At 43.7% G+C, this 20265-nt stretch overlaps 5 protein-coding genes across 5 annotated transcripts in view; 3 read left to right on the top strand and 2 right to left on the bottom strand.

The window, feature by feature from the left end:
• LOC126560898 (uncharacterized) overlaps window positions 1–20265 on the bottom strand; it is a 502800-nt gene that overhangs the window by 396080 nt on the left and 86455 nt on the right. The gene's annotated exons all lie outside the window — the stretch shown is intronic.
• On the top strand, window positions 2525–3958 carry LOC126560894 (chaperone protein DnaJ 2-like). Its single transcript, XM_050216844.1, has 5 exons — window positions 2525–2595; window positions 2680–2804; window positions 2921–3014; window positions 3244–3779; window positions 3858–3958. Exons 1-5 carry the CDS (start codon window positions 2525–2527, stop codon window positions 3956–3958), a joined length of 927 nt encoding a protein of 308 aa, XP_050072801.1.
• LOC126560893 (uncharacterized oxidoreductase YjmC) lies at window positions 5239–8687 on the top strand. Its single transcript, XM_050216843.1, has 5 exons — window positions 5239–5590; window positions 7373–7756; window positions 7829–8043; window positions 8113–8469; window positions 8528–8687. Exons 1-5 carry the CDS (start codon window positions 5239–5241, stop codon window positions 8684–8686), a joined length of 1467 nt encoding a protein of 488 aa, XP_050072800.1. The 3' UTR covers window position 8687.
• The window catches only part of LOC126563321 (multifunctional methyltransferase subunit TRM112-like protein), a 459819-nt gene continuing 448680 nt past the window's right edge, over window positions 9127–20265 (top strand). Inside the window, exons 1-3 of the mRNA XM_050219954.1 lie at window positions 9127–9210; window positions 9273–9374; window positions 9448–9645. Coding sequence (XP_050075911.1) covers window positions 9133–9210; window positions 9273–9374; window positions 9448–9636 — 369 coding nt within the window. The 5' untranslated portion in view covers window positions 9127–9132 and the 3' untranslated portion in view covers window positions 9637–9645. The remainder of the gene's footprint in view (window positions 9211–9272; window positions 9375–9447; window positions 9646–20265) is intronic.
• Window positions 11846–20039, bottom strand: LOC126563586 (uncharacterized). Its single transcript, XM_050220232.1, has 10 exons — window positions 19863–20039; window positions 19519–19633; window positions 18785–18952; window positions 18418–18590; window positions 16409–16735; window positions 15725–15978; window positions 15289–15520; window positions 13889–14266; window positions 12142–12297; window positions 11846–12057 (listed from the first exon to the last, which is right to left on the bottom strand). Exons 1-10 carry the CDS (start codon window positions 19934–19936, stop codon window positions 11850–11852), a joined length of 2085 nt encoding a protein of 694 aa, XP_050076189.1. The 5' UTR covers window positions 19937–20039; the 3' UTR covers window positions 11846–11849.

Below are 20265 nucleotides of genomic sequence, written 5' to 3'. Positions count from 1 at the left end.
GCTGGCTTAACTTCAGGAAAAACTGCACCTTCCTCGTGTACTCTTTACGTAAATGCACCACGTTGCACCAACTTAAGTCCACAAGATCGTTTAATACAGGTGTGTAGGGCCCAATGAGCGATATGTTAGCAGATTAGATATTTGATTTTTCTCTCTACGCTGCCATTCGAAAGATTGCAACACATTATTGCACGATGTCAACGTCCCTCTTCCTTTTACGTGCTCAGTCAGGCGTCAGGCAGCTTCTAGCGTATGAATTTTTGTTTTCAAAAACCAAAATTAAAGACAAACAAAGAATCTAACGGTGCCTTACTCAACAAGTCAACTTACGTCTACACAAAACCAGGATAGCAAGCGAAATGCGGCATTGTTTTAGTTATGTTTTAGTGCTTCTGTTAGAATCTCTCAAGGGATAAGAGAGAGAGAGAGAGAGAGAGAGAGAGAGAGAGAGAGCGCTCGAAAAGACAAACTCCAGTTACACTGCTCCCGGAAAAACAATCTCGGATGCAAATGCCGGTCTGTAGTGTTTGTCCATTGAATATTTGCTAGTCACCCGTTTCGAGGACACAAAACGCAACGTTCAAACCACTCTTCCGTTCCGTGGAACTTCTTCCGATATCAGTTGACTACGCGTAATGTCAGTAGTAGGGATTTTAAACGACACCACACACACACACACACTCACATATATACCAAAGGCGATTTGTATACATTAGCAGATTTTTTGAACGTTTTAATCATATACGGTGCCTCCCCCAATTTCCCGGCATACGCGGTGGAATGAGGTCAAAGGCAAAGAGTTACGAACAGATGAAACGGGCGAAACAAACCAAATCTCATTTTAGAAAGTATTAGATTAAATTTAATGTTAAGTGTGCAGGTCAGTCTTGTTACGGTTTCGCATGATCTCTAAAGAAAAAACAACTACTGGTGATACAGGTGTAGAATTGGAAGATAATTGAAGGGTATACCAAATGGAGCAGCAAACAAAACAAACAAACAAAAATTGTTACATTGAATAAAATTTAATTTGTTTTGGTTTTGTGTTTTTTTCCTCCCCCTGTTTCCATTTTTCTTTTAAACATCTCATCATCAGCCGGACATGGTGGCTGAGTATAATCAAAGGTCGTAATCTCATAATCCCACACGAACCGTTCATACTCGCGTGTGGCTGTGCGCGAGATTATTGTACGTGTATGTGAAGTCAACGGTAATCCAATTTTTGAACACTACTCTAAACCCCCCCCCCCCCCCCCCTGGATATTTAATATCGAAACGCGAAACTAACAAAAAATCGAAAACCCACGATGGCCAAGGCCAGTAACTACTGGAAACGTAAGACAAATTTAAAACAACAACAAAACTAATATAAAATTATACATTTAATAATCCAAATTTTAAGACATCTTTGTATAAAACGAACAAAAAAAAAGTGAACAATTAAGATAAACGAAATTGACAAAAAAAGAGAACAGAAAACCAAGAAAAAAAACCAAACCCCTTTTCAACAAGGGGCGAGAAGAAGGGAGGATCGGTCTGCTGTTACGATGTGTGAAAGAGGCATACAATTTTTTATCTTCTTTTTATATTGGGCAACTCTCGTCTAATTACTTCCCCAGGCTAGGTAGTCCATTACTGACAGGATACGCCGGTGTCCTAGGATAAGTGTATAATTATTAGCAAAACGAACCGATCGGACAGAACAAGCGGGAGAGGGACTATTTTAAATGAATCCGTTTTGCAAAATGTAATGCTGCAATTGCGAAGCAAAACAACATAAACCATGTAACAACAAGTTCAAATAATACACATTCAGAAAATGGGTCGAAAGAAAAATAACCAGTCACACACACACACACACAAGGAAAGGTGTCAAAAGGTTGGCGGGACAAAACAATTAAACAATTCAATCAAAATCTAGTTAATTGACGCGTTCAATAAAAATAATATTTTGTTGTGAAAAAAGCTATAAAAAATGGTGTTTTTTTTGTGTGTGTGCACTTTTGCTATTGCTAGCGGAAAAAAAACATTTCCGCTCATGCTTTTGCCACCCCCTCGAAGTAAACATTTACATGTCCAGCTAATTAGAGGTGTCAAATGTCATCCTCAGCGACAATTGCGTATTGTTTACCTTTTTTTACCGGCTAATTTGAATATTTAATTAAAATCAAACCGGCAAACCAAATATTCTAAAACATATCTCGCGTCGTTCTTCGTTTTTGTAAATTAATTTCTCTTTCAGCTTGTATTTTTCTTCCACATCACTCACCCATTTGATGCATCCCTACGCATTTTTTATCTTAATGCGCATAGCTGTGTAGGGCGGCGCATCATGGAAAGCATCTGACAACATTGACAAACAGCAAGATGACTTGACTGATTTGCCTATAAAGAGTTTAGAATTTTCACCGAGTCTTTCCGGTTCTAAGCAGGCTGCGGTGCGGTGCGTATGTGCCTCTGTGCGTTTTTTTTTCTTCATCCGTTCACGAAATTTGACCACTCTATATCTATAATTTCAATCACTATGCTTCCAAATAACCACTACGAAATTCTCGGTGTACCGGAAGATGCACCGATTTCAGTGATACTTGCAGCGTAAGTTGGAAGAGTGGTCTAAGAGTGGACGAAAGGAGTGTAAAACGTTCGTTTCTCTTTTCTCTCTTGTTCCCTATCGCGCAGCTATCGACGATTAGCTCCAATGTGTCATCCAAATTTCACCGAATACGATCCGGATACGTTCCCCGTCAAGCGTCTCACACAGTCGCAGTACTGGCTGGCCGTAAATGAAGCGATCGAGGTCCTATGTAGGTCAAACCGCATGCAAGCAAAGAGTGCCTCTTTACCCCCATTCACACTTTAACCTTTGCATCTTGATTTGTTCTTGTGTTTTTTTTTTATTGCCAACGATAATCTTGATTAGACAACCCGGAGCTACGCTGTCTCTATAACTTGGGCATACACAAAGATGGTTACCCAAACTATGTGTTTAGTGGAAAATGCGTGGAGCTCTTCCAGTAAGTATGCAATGTGTAGTTGGTTGGGAGGGAGGGGAAGGAGTAGGAAGGAGGAGGGGGGAGGGTTTGGTTGAGAATAGAGGTACTGTGATTCACCTCTACCATGGCTCACACACACACACACACACACACACACACACACACACACACACACACACACACACAAACACACACAAACACAAATGGTATAAATATCTTATTCTTTATTTTACTAATCCCAACACTAAAGGGCACACACAAATAAACACAACCATCACTTTATGATCGTTTTGAACGGCAAACTTTGGACCACACAATCGATACCGGTGCAACACTTGGAAGCGTCCGTAACGCTGGAAGAGATTTTTTTCGGCATGCAGAAAACCATAAACTACCAACGGATGCGTTACATCGACGGGCGGTCCATAACCCAGCAGGCCTCATTGGTGGTGCCGATACAGCAGTACACGCGCCACGGCACGTGCATCATGCTCAAGGGGTACGGGCACGAGACGGAACTGGGGCAGGGTGATGTGATGGTCAAGCTTCACCTTGCCCCGCACAAAGTCTTTACCGTGGTCGGTAACGATCTGGTCTGCGACATGCCGGTACCACTGTCTACCGCCATGTTCGGTGGTATCGTGCAGGTGCAGACGATCGATTCGAAGACGCTTACGATCTATATCAATCCGACCGTACTGTTGGCACATCCGCCGAGGATCTTTTTTAAAGGCGAAGGTTTGCACACACCGACCGGGCGTGGCGATATGTTCGTGTTCTTTACAGGTACGCCTTACTGTTTACCGAACCATAAACTACGTAGTGTAAACAAGTAACTTATGCTTTTTCTTCGGTTTTCCTTAGCAACGATCCCAACGGTGGCGGCCCACTTGTACCAAGATGCTTGGCGTATTATACGCGAGATAGAAGCGTACAACAATGTGGCACCATTGGACAAGCAATAATATCATCGGTTCGTGGAGAAAAAAAAAACAGTGTCGTACGCTCAACATTGGTCACACACTGTACGAAAGATTGGGTCGCATTTGGGGGGGGGTGCACGTATGCGTAGTAAAAAAAAAATTCATTCATCGTTCGCGACACCCGTCGCTACACATTCCTGTGTTGGGCCGACACCCTATCACTAACATCCATTCGAGACTCACCGCAACAGGGGCCACTGTGGATGTGGATGTGTGTGTGTGTGTGTATGTGTGTGTGTGTGTGTGTGTGTGTGTGTGTGTGTGTGTGTGTGTGTGTGTGTGTGTGTGTGTGTGTTTTAGTTGGGGGTGTTGGAGCTAAATTTCCGTAAACAAAACATTACCCGACTTTAAGCGCCGGCGCACTGGTGGTGTCCAATTAGAGCGCTGACACGAGGAGAATAATTTAATTGCACCTTTCAAACGTGTGTAAACGTCAACATGCACAACACTTAACCGCACAGGCACTTTAAAAAGTAATTTTATAAACAAAAAAAACAGCACGTAGTTGTAGAACGCACGCACACACACCGTTAAAAATTACACGAAATATGCGCAAAAAAATCGAAAACAAAAGGAAAAGGCAATAAAAGGTACGGATAGGGGCAGTAGAAGGCAATCGGCAGGATCGGATTAATCCGCGTGTATTTTTAGTTCCACACGGTCGTCTTCGTCGTCGACGGGGATTTGTTAACCTTCTGCGAAAAACGGTACACAAGTTCAACCCTGGTAGAGGTCGCCTACCTCACGAGGGTGCGAGCGCGAAACTCTGCACGGTAACGGCACTCAGTAGCTACCGAACGACGGCCCTGTGCGTATGGGGTGTGCCAACAACACTGAAAAGGGCGTACCGAGTTTTCGTGTCAAGTTATATCAGGGGCCAGCGTGTTTTATCAGCTTGACGTTCTTATCAATTTAGCAGCGTTCCGATCACTACTACGAACCAGTTACCAGTGAATTACAAGAAGAAAGTGTGTGCCTGTGTGCTATCAAACAGTTTTCAGCCTAACATACATCAGGTGTAGGTGTTTCGTAAACTTTATACATATTCGGTGTGTCGAAAAAGTGTACTTAATATATATCGGGTGAGATGTAAACACAGATGTAAACGCACAACGCACGCATCAATAAATATCGCTTTTTTAGTTTTTCGTTGCATCCATTGATCATAAACCCGTTTGCTTGCTGTCCTGCTTGCACCTGTTCTTGACAATGAATAACATTTACTTCCTCCCTCCTTCCCCTTCATTACTACGCACAGAACGATGCAAGCGCCACCCGTCCATCGTTTCGTACGCATCTGCTTCCAGAACCGGATTTCACGTGGCGCGGTGGTAGCAATAACAACACCACTACCACCACGAACATCGCACGGCTATGCGACCTCTTCCAGTATTATTGTGCAAACATGTGCCTTCCCTTATCGTAACACAACGACGACGATGATCACATCGACCGCACGTTTGTTCAGGGCAAATGTACGATCCGGGGCTGTCGCTGCTCGTCAGCTGAGCACAAGCAGTTTATCATCAACATCGTCCACTGCTGGTCTGCTACCGGAGACGAACAGACCGAAACACTGGAAGCATTGTGGCGGCTCCGGACAGCATTATTTTGGTAAGTAAAGCATGGAAGGTGCGGAATACAGGGGAAGATCGAACGAGCACGAGGTGCTAATTGAAGCTGCAAGCAGCAATTTTTGTTCACTTTTCTATGGTTTTTTGCCGCGTACCCATATCTGTTAGATCTCGTTGCCTGGGGGTAATTTTTTTGACACCGTTTTTGGTATCCACTACTGATTTTTTATATCGTTTTCTATTCTAATGCTAATGCAAAACTAAAAATCTAATAAGGCGGTCAAAATCTAATAAGACGGTTCTGATGCAGTTTGTCAGGGATGATACGATTGTCGCGTAATCGGTGCCTAGTAGGCAGGCGTCTCGTTGTGTAGTGTATCCATGGCAATCGGTGAGGATGTGGTGGACAGTGATACCTACGTCAGATCCGCAGAGTGAAGGACTTGATCCGTCTAGGAGAGAGGAATGTGTAAGGCGGTTATGACCGATACGAAGGCGGGATAGGCCTCGTTCGTGTTGGCTGGATTCGATTCCGTCCCATGAAACAGTGTTGTGCTTGATGAGACGGAGTTTGTCGCTGAGGTCTACGTTGTGCCAAGAGGTGTTCCAGTGTTAGGAGACTATGGTGTTGATAATACGGATGGCATCTCGGCGGGAAAGGGTGTTGTGTGCTTCTGTTGGACCAAGCCGATGATCTGTTGACCAGACGACCAACCTTCTCATTACCGTTAATTTGGGAGTGACCCAGAATCCAGCAGGAAAAGATTGTTGGGGACGCAGGTATGGAGTCTTGGAGCTGAATGTAGGTGTCTCTAGAGATAGCGTATTCCAGGGCGGCCAGAACACTGGCACTGTCGATGAAGATGACGTTCAGTCGGTCGGCCTGTAGTCCATCAACGGCTTGTTGGATAGCTATTGCTTCAGCAGAGAAGATGGAAGTGTGATTAGGAAATTCGATGGCACAGTTTTCGAGACTTGAATGGATCCCACACCCGGCTAAGTCCTGGTGAATGGAGCCGTCTGTAAAGATATGATGGAAATGTTTATATTTAGTCTGTATTAGGTGGGTAAGGTTACTATTGATTCACTCTAAGTTCTAACATACCAAAACGAAATCAAACATCTGTAGAAGAAACAATAAATATATGGGAACGTGTCAACAAAGATGTGGAGCAAGCACAAAAAACTTCGGGACTAGAACAAGATTTCCGATCCCGTGTATTTAAGGGGTTCTATATAGAAGTCTTGTCAGACATGTGTGATCACCATTCTCTTCCATCCTGATCCAGGGCTTATTCATCTTCTCAATCATTCTCTATGGTTTCGAAGTCCCCAACCTCCTTTCCTCTCTATTCCTGTACGTTCCATCCCGTATACTTCAATCCCGTCCTGCCCTAGCCATACGAAAACGTAGTACGCAGTTTGGCAGCAGTAACCCTGCGCTAGCGTGTGTACGCCTCAGAACAAGAACAAAATTATATGGGAACGCGTTAAAGTATCTCGGGATACCCGGTACACAAAAGGCTCAGATGTTGCAAACAGCACCCGAACAGAGACAGATAAAGCACTTAAAAACGAAAAACAAATCAACCAATCGTCCTATCACAAGCTTGTAATTGGTGTATCTGTCCTAAATCTTGAAGTCCGCATATCAGCGCAGGGTGGCATTAGTGTCACTTGCCGCTTGCAAGATAACCACGCTGATAGATATTCTTATCAGCAAACAAGGTATTTGGTTTGGCAACGCTCGGCGACCTAATTGTAACACTGGTATAGCTGCCTGCATTAAACGGTGATCAAACTTTGTCCCATCTGCCCTCAGATCAATCGCAACGCCGCACGATGAGTTCCAGCGCCGCCGCAAAGCAAGGGTTGGTGGCCGTCGACGAAGCGCGCCGCTTCATGGTGGACTGTTTGGTGCGGGCAAAAACACCGCTGGCCCACGCCAAACAGCAAGCCGATCTGCTGGTGGAGGCGGACTACCGAGGACACTTTAGCCACGGTATGAACCGGCTCGAGATGTACATTAATGATCTGCACAAGAACGCTTGCAGCGGTGAGGCGGTACCGACCGTGCTGAACGAAACGCCTGCCACCGCTTGGGTGGACGGGAACAACGGGCTCGGTGCGGTGGTCGGTAACTTCTGCATGGATTTGGCCATCCGGAAGGCGAAGGAGGTTGGTGTGGGATGGGTTTGTGCGAAGCGTAAGTGTGTTACACGTTCCACGTGTTTGATTGGATGATTTAAATTTTCATTTTTGCTCGCCATTTCATTAGGTTCGAACCATTACGGTATTGCCGGTTGGTATACGCTGCGTGCCATGAACGCAGGATGTATCGGAATGTCGATGACAAACACGTCACCGCTGGCTAGTCCGACCCGTAGCAAGGAGGCCGCCCTTGGTACGAACCCAATTTCGGTCGGTGCACCGGGTAAGGATGGGGATGGGTTTGTGCTCGACATGGCTACGACGGCGGTTGCCGTTGGAAAGGTAAGCAATGGGTGCTTGGACAAGCGGAAAGGCAATTTAGTTACATTAATCCTCCTTTTCCGTCAACAGATCGAAATGCAACGGCGCAAGAATGAACCGATTCCGGTTGGCTGGGCCCAAGGTCCGGATGGACATCCGACAACGGACGCTTGCGTTGCGTTTGATACGGCTTGCCTGATGCCGCTCGGTGGTACCGAACTAACGTCCGGTTACAAGGGCTACGGGCTCGGTGCGATGGTGGAAGTGTTTTGTGGCATTTTGTCCGGTGCAAACTATGCTACCAAGATACGCAAGTGGACGCACGCCGGTGCCGATTCTGAAGCCGATCTGGGTCAGTGCTTTGTTGCGATCAATCCGGCCTGCTTTGCACCGGGATTCGAGGGACGGTTGTCCGATCTGAATAGCATCCTACGCAATATGCCAATGGTAAGGGAGGTGTTGTGGATGTTTCGTACACAATAATGTTTGGTTTTTCGTTTTCTAGACCGATCCGAACCATCCCGTACTGGTGGCGGGTGATCCGGAGCGAATTCACATGGCAAAGGTGGATCAGGACGGTGGACTTCCGTATCATGTTAACCAGATTAAAACCTGCACGGAGCTGTCGGAACGGTTGGGTGTGAAACCGATTGAAGTGATATAAGCTAGAAGAAAGCAGAACAATTATTTGATAAATGTGAAGGTTTCTCGGGTACAGAATTGAGCAGATACTTTACCAAAAAGATTGCCATATTTGCGTATTTTGTCGTACGGCATTTTGTCTTGCATTTTTGAACCGTTCATGCACTAGTCTAAAGCATATCATATATTGTGGGAGAAATAATTTACACCAAATAAAAGTATTACAACGCACACGCACACGTAAAACTACAAAACTGTTCGAAATTGTTGGATTTTGAACGATTGTGCGTTGTTTGATTTCAAATTACTGCACGTTTACACCGAAAGCATGACATTCCTACCCCTCGGCAGCAAAAAACAACAACAAAAGATGACAGTTCTCGTGTGCTTCGATCGATATCAAAACAAACCGCCAGCGACCTCGTGCTGTACGCTATACACCGTACAAACTGCAAAAAGGTGCATAAAATGAAACTTTTAACGTACAATTTTCTCACCTCGAAGTGTATCCGCGGTGTTAAAGTTGGATATCCACTGAAGCTGAATGTAAGTAACCGTAGAACGCAATGCTGGTGTTATTTATCTAACGCGCTCTTCCCGTTCCGCAGATCGTGGAGAAGAAAGAAGTAAATGCTGATTTCAACTCGGAATTCATCACCCGGATGCTGCCAAGGCTGGAATGGAGTGCGATCTGCGCCGCGGCAGCTAATGTAAGCGGTTTTTGCCCCCCTGTTATGCTTGTTTTCATAAAAATTCTATTCGTTGTTACTTCCCTCTTGGCAGATTGGTTCCGACATACCAAGCACGATGCCCACCGATATCCAAAACGATGTGGAAACGCTACAGAAACTGCACCACATACTGCTGGAGGTGGACGTAGTGGAGGGTACGCTCGAATGTCCGGAAACGGGACGCATTTTCCCCATCAACAAGGGTGTGCCGAACATGCTACTAAACGAGGATGAGGTTTAGTGGGTTTGTGTGCGCGTGTTAGCATTTTGAAATCCTTCCCATTCTTCGTTATGAGGTTATTTTATAAGTTAGTTTAATGTAAGAATAACATTTAACCGGAAACATCAGTTAGAGAGCTATGGTATGGGTATTTCAAATCTCACAGAAGATAACCCAGAAGCTGACAACGGTGAAAGAGCACAAGCAAGGTGAAATATGTAACAAACAAAAGGCGAAATAATGAACTTTTTCCCCGAAAATTGCCGTAAATTGTTGTGTTGCTTTATTGTTCTTTATCATGAAGAGTATGATGTGAACCGTAACGGAACATCAAACATTTTGTTTTTGTCGAAGAAATCGTTATGTAGTGGTGTGTATTGTATGCATTCTTAAGTAAACACGCGCTCATGCAATTGGATGCGTGGAAAAAGGACGAATGATTTGCAGTTACTTCATCGCAAGTACAAGGTACATATCTTTTGTCACACTATCGGTATCCGTATCATACAATAAATGGGCAAACGCGAAATTTTCAATAAACACAAAGAAATCTGTTACAAATTACACAAGCAAAAAAAAAAACATTTACGTTTACAAAATAGATTCTTGATATCGATCTTTGGTGGCTTTTGGAGGGAAGGTATGAAAATCTCCCGGAACGAGGCTAATTTTTCTTCCCTTCGTATGGATAAAAAACGCTAATAAACCGCATAAATGATTAATTGTACAATAATTGTTTTCCTCTATCCAGGGGATAGTGTTTGATGAATTGGTAGATAATTTTTTTCCATTTTCCCTAGCGCGGTACAACGCACAAATGTAGGCACAATGTAACGTACTATCAAAAGACAAGCGGACAGGTACCCGCCTCGCCTGGGTAGAGCATAACGCGCGCGTTGATTGTATGGTTCTTTTACTAGGGTTCGTCATGGGATCTTGGGACCTGGGCACCTGGGCCTATACGGTACGGTACGGTGCGAACAAACAGCTAGCTTATTTAACAAACACTCGTCATCGATCCATCGGAATATTACTATGATGCTCGGTAATATACGGTAAACGTTATTCGCATTAATACTATGCTAAATGGAATTGATCTCTTCCCTTCATTCATATATTCTTTGTGTTTCTGTAGAGTATGTGTGTGTGTATGTGTTTTCAACCGTTCGCTAGAAAAATATTGCACCTCACTTTAGTATCGCGCGCCTCTATCGATTATCATAAGTTTTGCAATAACAAGTGTGCGAGCTTCTATGTTCTTCCCCGTAAATGTGTGGTATGACGTGTGCTTTCCACTAAGGTGCGTACTACATTAGTGTTCGGTAGTAATAGATTTGATTTAACGGGTTTTTGTCCCACTTTCTAATTGAAATGTGTCCTTATAAATATTTCTATCTTTCACCTTTGGAATGATTTAGGCTATGGCTATGAGAAACGCAAAAATCAAACATCCGCCCTGGATGTTGTTTGTATGGCAACAAGTGGTGGGAACTCCGAAGAGGTGTAATGAATTTACTCCGAATCCGACGTATAATAACCGAAGTATACACTATAGAGTAATCCGGAGTAAAATCCGGATTAATTCGGAGTAATCAACTCCGGAGTGCACTGCGGAATCAGTCACAGATTACTCCGGATTTCTCCGGAGACAACGCTGCTGATTTTACTTCGGATTTAAAACCGAAATCGCTGCCGATTCCGTAATAATTCCGCATTTACCCATCACAAAACTAACACATGACAGTTGTCTGTTATACACATCCACCCACACAACACACACGAGAACATTTGAACGAATGTTTTAGTACACGAAGTAACGAAATCATGAGTACACGGGGTCTAGAGATATTCTAAGTCACTCATAAAAGGTAGGCCATCGTTAAGCCATTGTTATCTTCTAAAAATTGGCACCCGTTTTAAGTGTAATGGAATATAAGTTTCAACGCAGAATGACAAGAATCTATATGGCTAGATAAAACAATAAAAAACGATCTTTCATGATTAAACCTACACGCACCATATTCCGTCTCTCTTTCTGTTCTTCCCAAACATTTTTGTTTTTTTCGTACAGTCAATTTTGCTTTTTTAAACAGTATTTTCACAACTACGAATTGTCCCAAACTCTAATGCGGTTTACAACATCTATCGAAACATCACGTTCATTTTGGATGGATTTTGGATAAATGGAGAAAGAAAAAATATAAAGCTCGCCTCTTATCTTAAGCCTTCCACAACTAGTTGCACTTCACATCCGCTTTCAGCAGCTGCGTGTACATGCTTCCCTTGGCCAGCGAACCGACCGGACCCTTGCAAAGTTCCCCATTGGGGCCGTGCGCTTTGTACGCGCGCTCGGTGCGAATCGTTCGATCGGGCCCAGTCGCTTTCTTCTGGCTGCCCTTGGCAAGATCCGGATTGGCGCCATTCCATGTGACGTAGTCAGTGCTGAAATTAGGCAGCAGAAAGAAAGATTTAGCAAAAGGTTTAACATCGGGAAGCGAAGGCCCGTGTGTGGTGGCGTCAACTTACAGCAGCAAATCATCGTTCGGTCCTTTGAACAGCTTCATGTTCGGTCCCTTGGTCGGTATGCGGGATGACGCTAGCTGCGGTGATTTGCCATCCATCTGGACTGGTGTCTGGTCGCTGGATTCGTCTTCCGACGAGGATGTCCTAAAAATAGAATACCTAAACATTACACCGCATGGCACGAACACCAGTAAAATGTAATGCCAAGGATAATGAGGTAAAAAAAAGAAACAGAGAACGTGATAGTGATAGCGAGAGAGAGAGAAAGAGAAATAGAGCGAAGTAGAGAGACAGATCGAGCAAAAAAGATAGAGAAAAAAAAACAGAACAGGATGTGTGTGTGTGATAAAGAACGAAACGATACTATTAGACTAATGGAACAATTGATCCTTCCCGTACAGAGAGGATTGATATAATGAGACGAAAAAATTCCTACAATCCTTTTGCTTGCTTCTGCATGCGTCTAGCGAGCTACTGGTATGTACACGGAAGGTGCTACTTATTCGTTAAAACTTCAATACATGTCCTGGGATGTATCAAACCCCTCAACCTTAACCCAGGTGCAACTGTGCAACACAAGCAACAACTTCTCTAGAGTAAGTGAAAATGTTGAATGATTTGTACATGATGGAAAAAAAAACTGGGGGAGATTATCGATGCGGTAGACTATATATGTTCACATACCAACGTTTGAATCACGCGAAGCTGAAGATAACGAGCAGTATGATAAGGAAAGTTTGGACATGATGATTGAATGATTAGACTAGAAGTGATGTCATATCAGGGAGCGAAGCGCTGGGGCGAGCTATTATGACATTGCTAAAAATTATTATCAATAATTATAATATTTATAATTAGAAAAGCCTCACACTATTTTTACAATTTTGAGGATAGATTTAAGTGTCCTAAAGTACAGCTTTGGTTATCACAACGTCTCATAAGACTAATGTAAGAAGTTTAATACTTATTTGCTCTAGAGTAAGACATTCTTTCGCGGGCTAGTACCTTCAGCTAGGATCTTAGCTCCTAGGATTTAGGATTTTGGGCTGAAAAAATTACTAAGCGAGCTTTGTGAAGCTATTTCTACTGCTTTAAACGGTTTTTGATCACGTCAGCCGATGTTTTCGTTTGTTTCTAAAATGGAATAGAATTTTGAAAACCCTCGAATCGGGCATTGCCGGTGATCAGGCAGAAGCTCACGAAGCTCACTTCTACACTTTAGAATATTACTGAAACTATGTACCAATTTCCTCAATTGATATGGCAATAGGTTCTCCTAAAATCAACTAAATTAAAGTATGTACATGAAAGACAAGATGTTAGAAGAATTGCTAGGAGACAGGATCATCAAATGAAATATCGATTAGGTCAACCTTTTCCTTTCACTAATCCTCCTGAATGTAAGGTAAATTATACCCCAATGGACAGACCCGTGCACTTTTAGATGTGTTAAAACTGCAACCAATTAAAACAATGAATGAGATGTGATGGGTGGAAAACGTTTTAGTACATTGAATAATAATCTTTTTCCACTTATAACTGGCAGCTCAACCACAAACAATCAACAACAAACTAATATGTATTATAAAAACCCATAGAGAATAGTTGTATAAAACCAAACCAGAAATATATAAAAAAACACACACATAGAACAGGTACATAGAAAAAAAATACACACACGGAAGATAGGAAAATATATGAAATCCCACAAACACACACACAACCACACTATCGGAAGGAAAGATCATACTTTGCGTGATCGGTTTTGGCTTTCGGGCGGCTCTGTTTGCCCGCGCCAACACCGTTCCGTGCCGCGCCATCATTCCGCAGCTTCGGGTAGTCGGGTGATGGTGTGTAGTCATCGCCGGGCGTAGTATCGCTGCTGGATGGTTCCGTCGTTCCGTCGGGTGAGCTCGTTTCCGGATCGGAGCTTTTCGGTGCCACAGCCGGTGTTGCTTCCTGTTGCTGCTCGTTCATTGCTTTAGTAGCACCATCCACTGTGATCGATCCATCCTGGGAAGATGGTCCTGCTGTTGATCCCGGTGAGGCACCAACAAGGACACCTCCATCGTGGGCACGTTTAGCCAGCGGTGTGCGGGGTTGTGACGAAGCGGTGCTGTTGCTTCGACTATCGCACACACACACACACACACACAGACGTTGTGTTGGTGCACACGAAAGCCACACAGAGAGATGGAAAACAAGAGACACATACACGGCCGGGCGTAACAAACATTGTAAACGGTGATAAGAAACGGTGTTGCGTGCCACCAAGAAAGAAACACACACACACAGCCACACATAAAGGATGCATCGAAAGATTATTGCCAACGTGGGTAGTGGCATCGTGGATTTGTCGCATCAGAAGGACCCAAGTATAGGACATCCGAACATTTTTATCAACCGCGCCAAGATTGTTGTTGATGGTTTTGCAGTTTGGATTATTAATTTTGTTGTGCAAATTTGCCGATCAATTACGCGTTAATGGCCGGATTATGAGTTGAATGTTGGATGAGAAGAAAGAAACAAAAAAAAAAAGAACACACACGAGAACGAGAATGAAGAGATAGACAGAAGATCAGACAAACAGCGACAGAGCTAGAGCGAAACAGTACATAATGCGCGGCTTGTAATGTTGACTACTTATGGGGAGTTTTTTTCCAAATGCATATAGTAACTAGGCGCGAAATATAAAAGCATTATCAGGTAGGTGAGATCTGATCTTCTGCTCAGAATATCGCATTCCTCATATTATAACTTTCTAATCATACATCATGAAGTTGATTTTGCCTCTGCGGCGGGCTATGGGATAGCAGGAGATGGCAGATGTCACTAAAGATAAGCGCATGAAAAGCATGCAGTTATGTAGAAACCCTCCATCTGGACGAATGGCAGCCGCAACAGCAAATAAAGGAAATGATACGAAATACACCGAAACACACAGCAGCACACTGGTGCTTCGAAAGGCAGTACATTTTGCAAATACTCTACTGTACACACTAATGCACACATACGCGTAAAAACAACACACGCACGCTAGTGATTTCGGTGCTGTCATTGATTCGCGCCCCTAAATTTTGACGCCATTTTCTAATTTTTCACCTTTTACCCCAACTCACTTTAAATCTTTCTTTTCGAATCCCGACCTACCTTGGTCCAGCGCTTGCACCACCACTACCACCAGCACCGCGGGCATTTTCCTTATCCTCTTCGGATTTGTGCGGTGCCTCAATTTTGACGCTCTTTTTCTTATCCTTGTCCTCCTGGATCACGATGTTAAGTATCTTTTTGGCGCGCTCCTCCGAATAGTCGACGCTTTCCAGTGCCATCAGAATGATTTTCTCCGGCGTATCCTTGTACTTTGTTTGCAGGCGTGATTTAACTGAAAATGAAACGAAATGTGAATATACTGGCTTCCTGCCTTCCCATTGTCGTTCCTTTTAGTGTTGGGAAAAGCAAATTCCAATGGAGAGTTGAGTCTTCGTATTCCAATCCTTACAAGGATTCGAATCTCAGAATCCGACTACGTAGTGGAACGTGCGGGTTTCCTTACTCTACATTCCCCTCTCTCCCTTTTTTCACATACTTTTCTTCTTTTCCTCCGGTGACTTTAGCTTCGGTGTCGGTGTTTTCAGTTCCTCCTTTTTGTCATCCTCCGTAGCCTGCGACGTTCCCGTGCCTTTGCGGGAAGCGGAATTGCGCTGCGGAATCGGTTGCTCGCGCTTATCGTAGCCCATCTTTAGCAGCTGCTGGGAAGCTGTTTGCACATTATTGTCCGCATTGGCCAGCACGTCGAGAATGAGTGTTTCTTCCGCCTTCGGAAAGATGCTCTTCATGTATCTGGATTTGGGAGGAGAAAAAGGGGTGGAAAAATGAAATTGATAAACAAATTGTGGGCAAGATAATTTCTAAAGAAACAAAGGTGTATTTTAAAAGATAAAAGGGAACAGCTAGCAAAAAACTAATCAACGGAATAAAAGTAATAAGTATAAGACTTTATAAGAACATGCAACTTGTATTTGAAATAAAAAAACATATATATAAATCGTCTTCAGAAATTCGAAAGAAAATGACACTGAAACGTTAAAGCAAACTGAAAATAATAGATTTAAATGTGTGGTTTAAAATCAAACAAAAAACACCGCCAAGCGAGCACTAGCAACAGTGTACGAAAAAGCATTTAGAACAAAAAAAAAAAAAAATGGACTAAAACAGCCACAAGCAGACAGTAAAAAAAGGAGAACGGCAGTTGGTAGTAGTAGTTAGCAACCTCAACTTCATCTTCGGCGACGAGTGCGGTTTCGGTGAGCTGCGATAACCGTCCGCCGGTCCATTTCGTGGTGATCCGTATCCACCGGCATAGCTACCGCTAGCACCGCTAGCCGGCCGTGGTACTGGACTCCCGGTCCGGGAGCTTGATATTTCACTGCGTCCGCCACCCAGCACCGGTGTCATCTGGAACGCAGACACCACACCCATCGCCGTGTTGTGGAACGGACGGTGGCCGAGCGGTGGCGTGGAGTAGGGGCCCGGTGTCGTGAGCGGATGTTTCTCCACCTGTAGTGCGCTTATTACGACCGCTTCACGGTTGTAGTACCTGGCAGGAGTGTTAGGGTGTGTTTTTTTTTGGTTCCCGGGACAAGTGAAAGCGCAATTTGGCCACACGACACGTGCGCAGAAAGCGGGATTGAGTTTTGTTTTTTTTTTTATTTGGGGTGTGTTGTTTATAATACCGGCAGTTAGAGAGATAGAGGCGGTTAGAGAAAGGATAGAGAATGATTCGATACGGAAGTGTTAGCGTGCGAATTAGAGTTTGGGGAGGTTAGGAAATCGGGAGTTGTGTTAAGTGTTAATAAAACGATTGATCTTAAAAAGAAGCGTGGTGCTGCGAGTGGTTTTTACTGCTGCTTTAGATAGGTTAAACGAAGCGTTTGGATAGTTGCATCAATGGTGGATCCGACAACACTGTCCATAACACACAAGCACTTTCCAGGCAACATCCATTAAAGAGATTTTAAAAATAGGAAAAACCACCTCCCCTCTTTCCAGCTGGAGGGCAGAAACAAAGATCAAAGGTATTAGAAGCAAACAGAACTGTGGCTGTTGCTGCTGCTGCAAGACAAACAAGAAAAGCAGAAGCTTAGTTATCAAGGACAGGAAAGCAAAGCTTGTGTGTACCGACCGAAAGCAACATTGCACCGCACACAAAAGCGAGAGAGACAGATAGAGAGATAACAAAAAGGCTGGAAAAGGATGTGCTTTGATGTGGCGAAAGTGGCATAAAGCATCACACACACACACAGCATTACTGAACAACGAACAAACTGCAAAGCCCATAAGAGTCACGGTTTTTGGTTGTGTTATTTTCTGAGCGTATCATATATTTTGTATCAAAAGACCTCATTATCAATTATGTGTACTGTCTGGTGTAAGGTCCTAACGATTTTATAAAGGCTGTAAATCCTGACCGCTACATCATAACCGTCGTTATGATATACCGTGGTATATCATATGACCGTCGATCATAATCATTCAACAATTCTTAGTTTTGGAGCAAAACAAAACTAGCAAATAGGAGCCAAGTTCCGGCAATGTTAAATAAATATCTGAAGAGGAATATCAGACCAAAAATAGATACCAGACACAATATAACCAAAAATAAAGGCAATATATGGCAAAACATAAAGAGGAAATGACTTTATCATTATGTTTATATAATTATATAAGTCATCACATAAATCAGCCATCTTCATACAAATTTTCCATATCAATTGCCCGTGCTTCCATAACTATTTTTGATGATTCAGTATCTGTTTTTGCTGATTCGCTACTGTAATGGGTGTTTCTATATGGTCGAAGATTTCTTATTCGCTTGCGCTATTCTCTAAAGTTGATAGATGATACATTCTCTATCATTTGCATTTCCCAGTACTCCATTGAAAACGTGTTAAAAGGGCCCTTCTATCAGGCGTCATAAATAGGATTATGGTGAATGTAAGTCAGATGCACAAAGTGCAAAATTAAATACACAATTTAATTAACAGCACAAAGCCGACCGTAATTCAATCCCTCACCGTACAATCCATTCGAACAGGTTTTAGCGCAATGCCTGTGTCGAAGAGGTGGGGATTTTTTAAAACTTCTTTTGCAAAACCAGTTTCTAACTTCATTATCTACACTCAACTAGTATTTGCATTTGTATGTGATTGTGTAGGTATGTGTGTGTATCGATATGATGGAAATTGTAGTACGCCATTCACTTAGCACGCTCATACTCACTTCTTCAGCAGCATCCGGATGTGGGTTTCCGGTACGGTTGGGAACATGGAGTTAATTTTAGCCACCGTTAGATCGGTTTCTGCTGCCGTCACGTTCGTGGTGAACGTTGTCTCCACCATGCCCTGACGGCCGAGTCCCATCCGTGGGCTGGAACGTACCATCGGTGACATTTCCTGTGTGACCAGGGAAGGAAGATAATTGAATTACCCCGTTTTTGGTGTTGTTGGGTGGATTTTGGCACGGTTGCTTGTTAGCAACCAAGCATTTGTCAACGGTATCTTGGTGAAATAAGGAGGGAAAAATGAAAGCCAACAACCAACGACCCGAATGTATGTGATGGAGACGCATGGTGCGTTGTAGTACTTACGATGTTTTGTTGTTGTTGCTGTTGCTGCTGATGTTGTTGCATTCTTTGTGCAAAGTTGGGACTAGCATTAAGGCTAGGTACCCCGGAGGGTGGATTCTGGAAGGCGGCCTGGGCTGGATAGAACGAGTTACTTGAAGGGTACACATGATAGGGAGAACCATGCACTGGCTACGGAGGCACGATGTTCAAGATGGTCCAGTTCGGTACGCGGGAAATAGGCGTTAGATAGCGGCATGTACAGTTTCGGGGTTTCGGTACATACACACACACATACATATATAGAGTACAATGTACACGGATGATACAGGAATCACGGTCAAATATACGGGCAAAACGGATGCATAGCGCATAGAAAGAAATGGAAAGAAAAGGTGTACAGTTGAGCTGAAGAGGAGCTTGTTTTGTTACACAGTACACTACATAAACTATCATAATAATGAAACACTAGCTAGAAAGAGGATGATGATAGAATCCCAAGTAGCAACATGATACACATCTACAAACATGTTTGTGTCCGTGGCACCTTTGACACCACCCAAACTCATTAACTAAGCCCTGGTCCTTGTGCCCTCTTTCCCAAGCGCCAACTCCACTTGACGCACTCGGAAAGAGTCGGCACAGAAGGGTCCTTGGCGAGCACGCCTCAAGCGTATCATTCGTTGGGCTTCCACGGGCACGGCGCAATGAAACGGTTATACACGCACGGGAGCATGGTGACACACATTCGCACCTACCTGCATGGAAATGCTGTCGTTAGAGATGTGAAGTGGTGCTCCAGTTTGCAGCTGACGAATCCTGGCCCGTGGATCCTCCCATTGCGTTGTTTTGGTGAACAGGTTCACGTAGTAGCTGCATGGGAGAAATGACACAGATAACAGACACATGAGAAGTTATGCAACAACGTTCGCATAAGCACACACACAAACAAACACATCTATAGATAACACGCTCCAGGGGAACATCCTTATCGCCATGTTGGATTTTCCAGTCCGATCATTTTCCAACTGTTTTCGCAACAGTATTTGCGCGCGATAGGTTTAATTATACTGGAAGAAACGGGTAGTACAAGCGTACTTACTATCGACCTGTTCTGGAATCGTATTTACAATCCCAACCGGGTGGTAATCCTACTTGCTCCATTTGCTCGGACATGCTTTTCACTGCACGCTTCTACTCAGATTAATGAAATTGTTGTGCTGCGAGCGCAAACGACGACGGCGGCACGACCTGGGTTGGTGCCTGTAGTGCGACTGCGCAGACTTTCGTACGAGCGCAATGCATTCGAGAGAAGCGAACTGGGAAGGGATTTTTTTGCTGCTATTTTGTATATTTACAAAAAAGCTTAACTATTCACGAACTATGCAAAAGCCTGTGTGTTTAGCAAAGTTCCTGTTACAGCGGGGTTTTGTTTCAAATTTGTCCTGCACCGGTAAGAGAAACTACCCCCAAAAAACCGAGGGAAAATCCAAACACGACTTTGT

Source organism: Anopheles maculipalpis, chromosome 3RL (genome assembly GCF_943734695.1).
Source record: "Anopheles maculipalpis chromosome 3RL, idAnoMacuDA_375_x, whole genome shotgun sequence".
In the NCBI taxonomy this organism is placed as follows: Eukaryota; Metazoa; Arthropoda; class Insecta; order Diptera; family Culicidae; genus Anopheles; species Anopheles maculipalpis.
Note: the sequence above shows the minus strand (reverse complement) of the source record. Positions and strands in the feature narration are given on the sequence as shown.

Bases quoted from the DNA above. Each gene is read 5' to 3' on its own strand.
- LOC126563586 (XM_050220232.1), bottom strand. From the start codon at position 19,936: ATGTCCGAGCAAATGGAGCAAGTAGGATTACCACCCGGTTGGGATTGT. The intron at 18,953-19,518 runs GTAGGTGCGAAT...GTGCCTCCGTAG, and splicing joins ACGACAGCATTTCCATGCAG to CCAGTGCATGGTTCTCCCTA. The intron at 12,058-12,141 runs GTAAGTTGACGC...GCCTAATTTCAG, and splicing joins CCGAACGATGATTTGCTGCT to CACTGACTACGTCACATGGA.
- LOC126560893 (XM_050216843.1), top strand. From the start codon at position 5,239: ATGCAAGCGCCACCCGTCCATCGTTTCGTACGCATCTGCTTCCAGAAC. The intron at 5,591-7,372 runs GTAAGTAAAGCA...ATCTGCCCTCAG, and splicing joins CTCCGGACAGCATTATTTTG to ATCAATCGCAACGCCGCACG. The intron at 7,757-7,828 runs GTAAGTGTGTTA...CCATTTCATTAG, and splicing joins GGGATGGGTTTGTGCGAAGC to GTTCGAACCATTACGGTATT.
- LOC126560894 (XM_050216844.1), top strand. From the start codon at position 2,525: ATGCTTCCAAATAACCACTACGAAATTCTCGGTGTACCGGAAGATGCA. The intron at 3,015-3,243 runs GTAAGTATGCAA...CCAACACTAAAG, and splicing joins AAATGCGTGGAGCTCTTCCA to GGCACACACAAATAAACACA. The intron at 3,780-3,857 runs GTACGCCTTACT...GGTTTTCCTTAG, and splicing joins TATGTTCGTGTTCTTTACAG to CAACGATCCCAACGGTGGCG.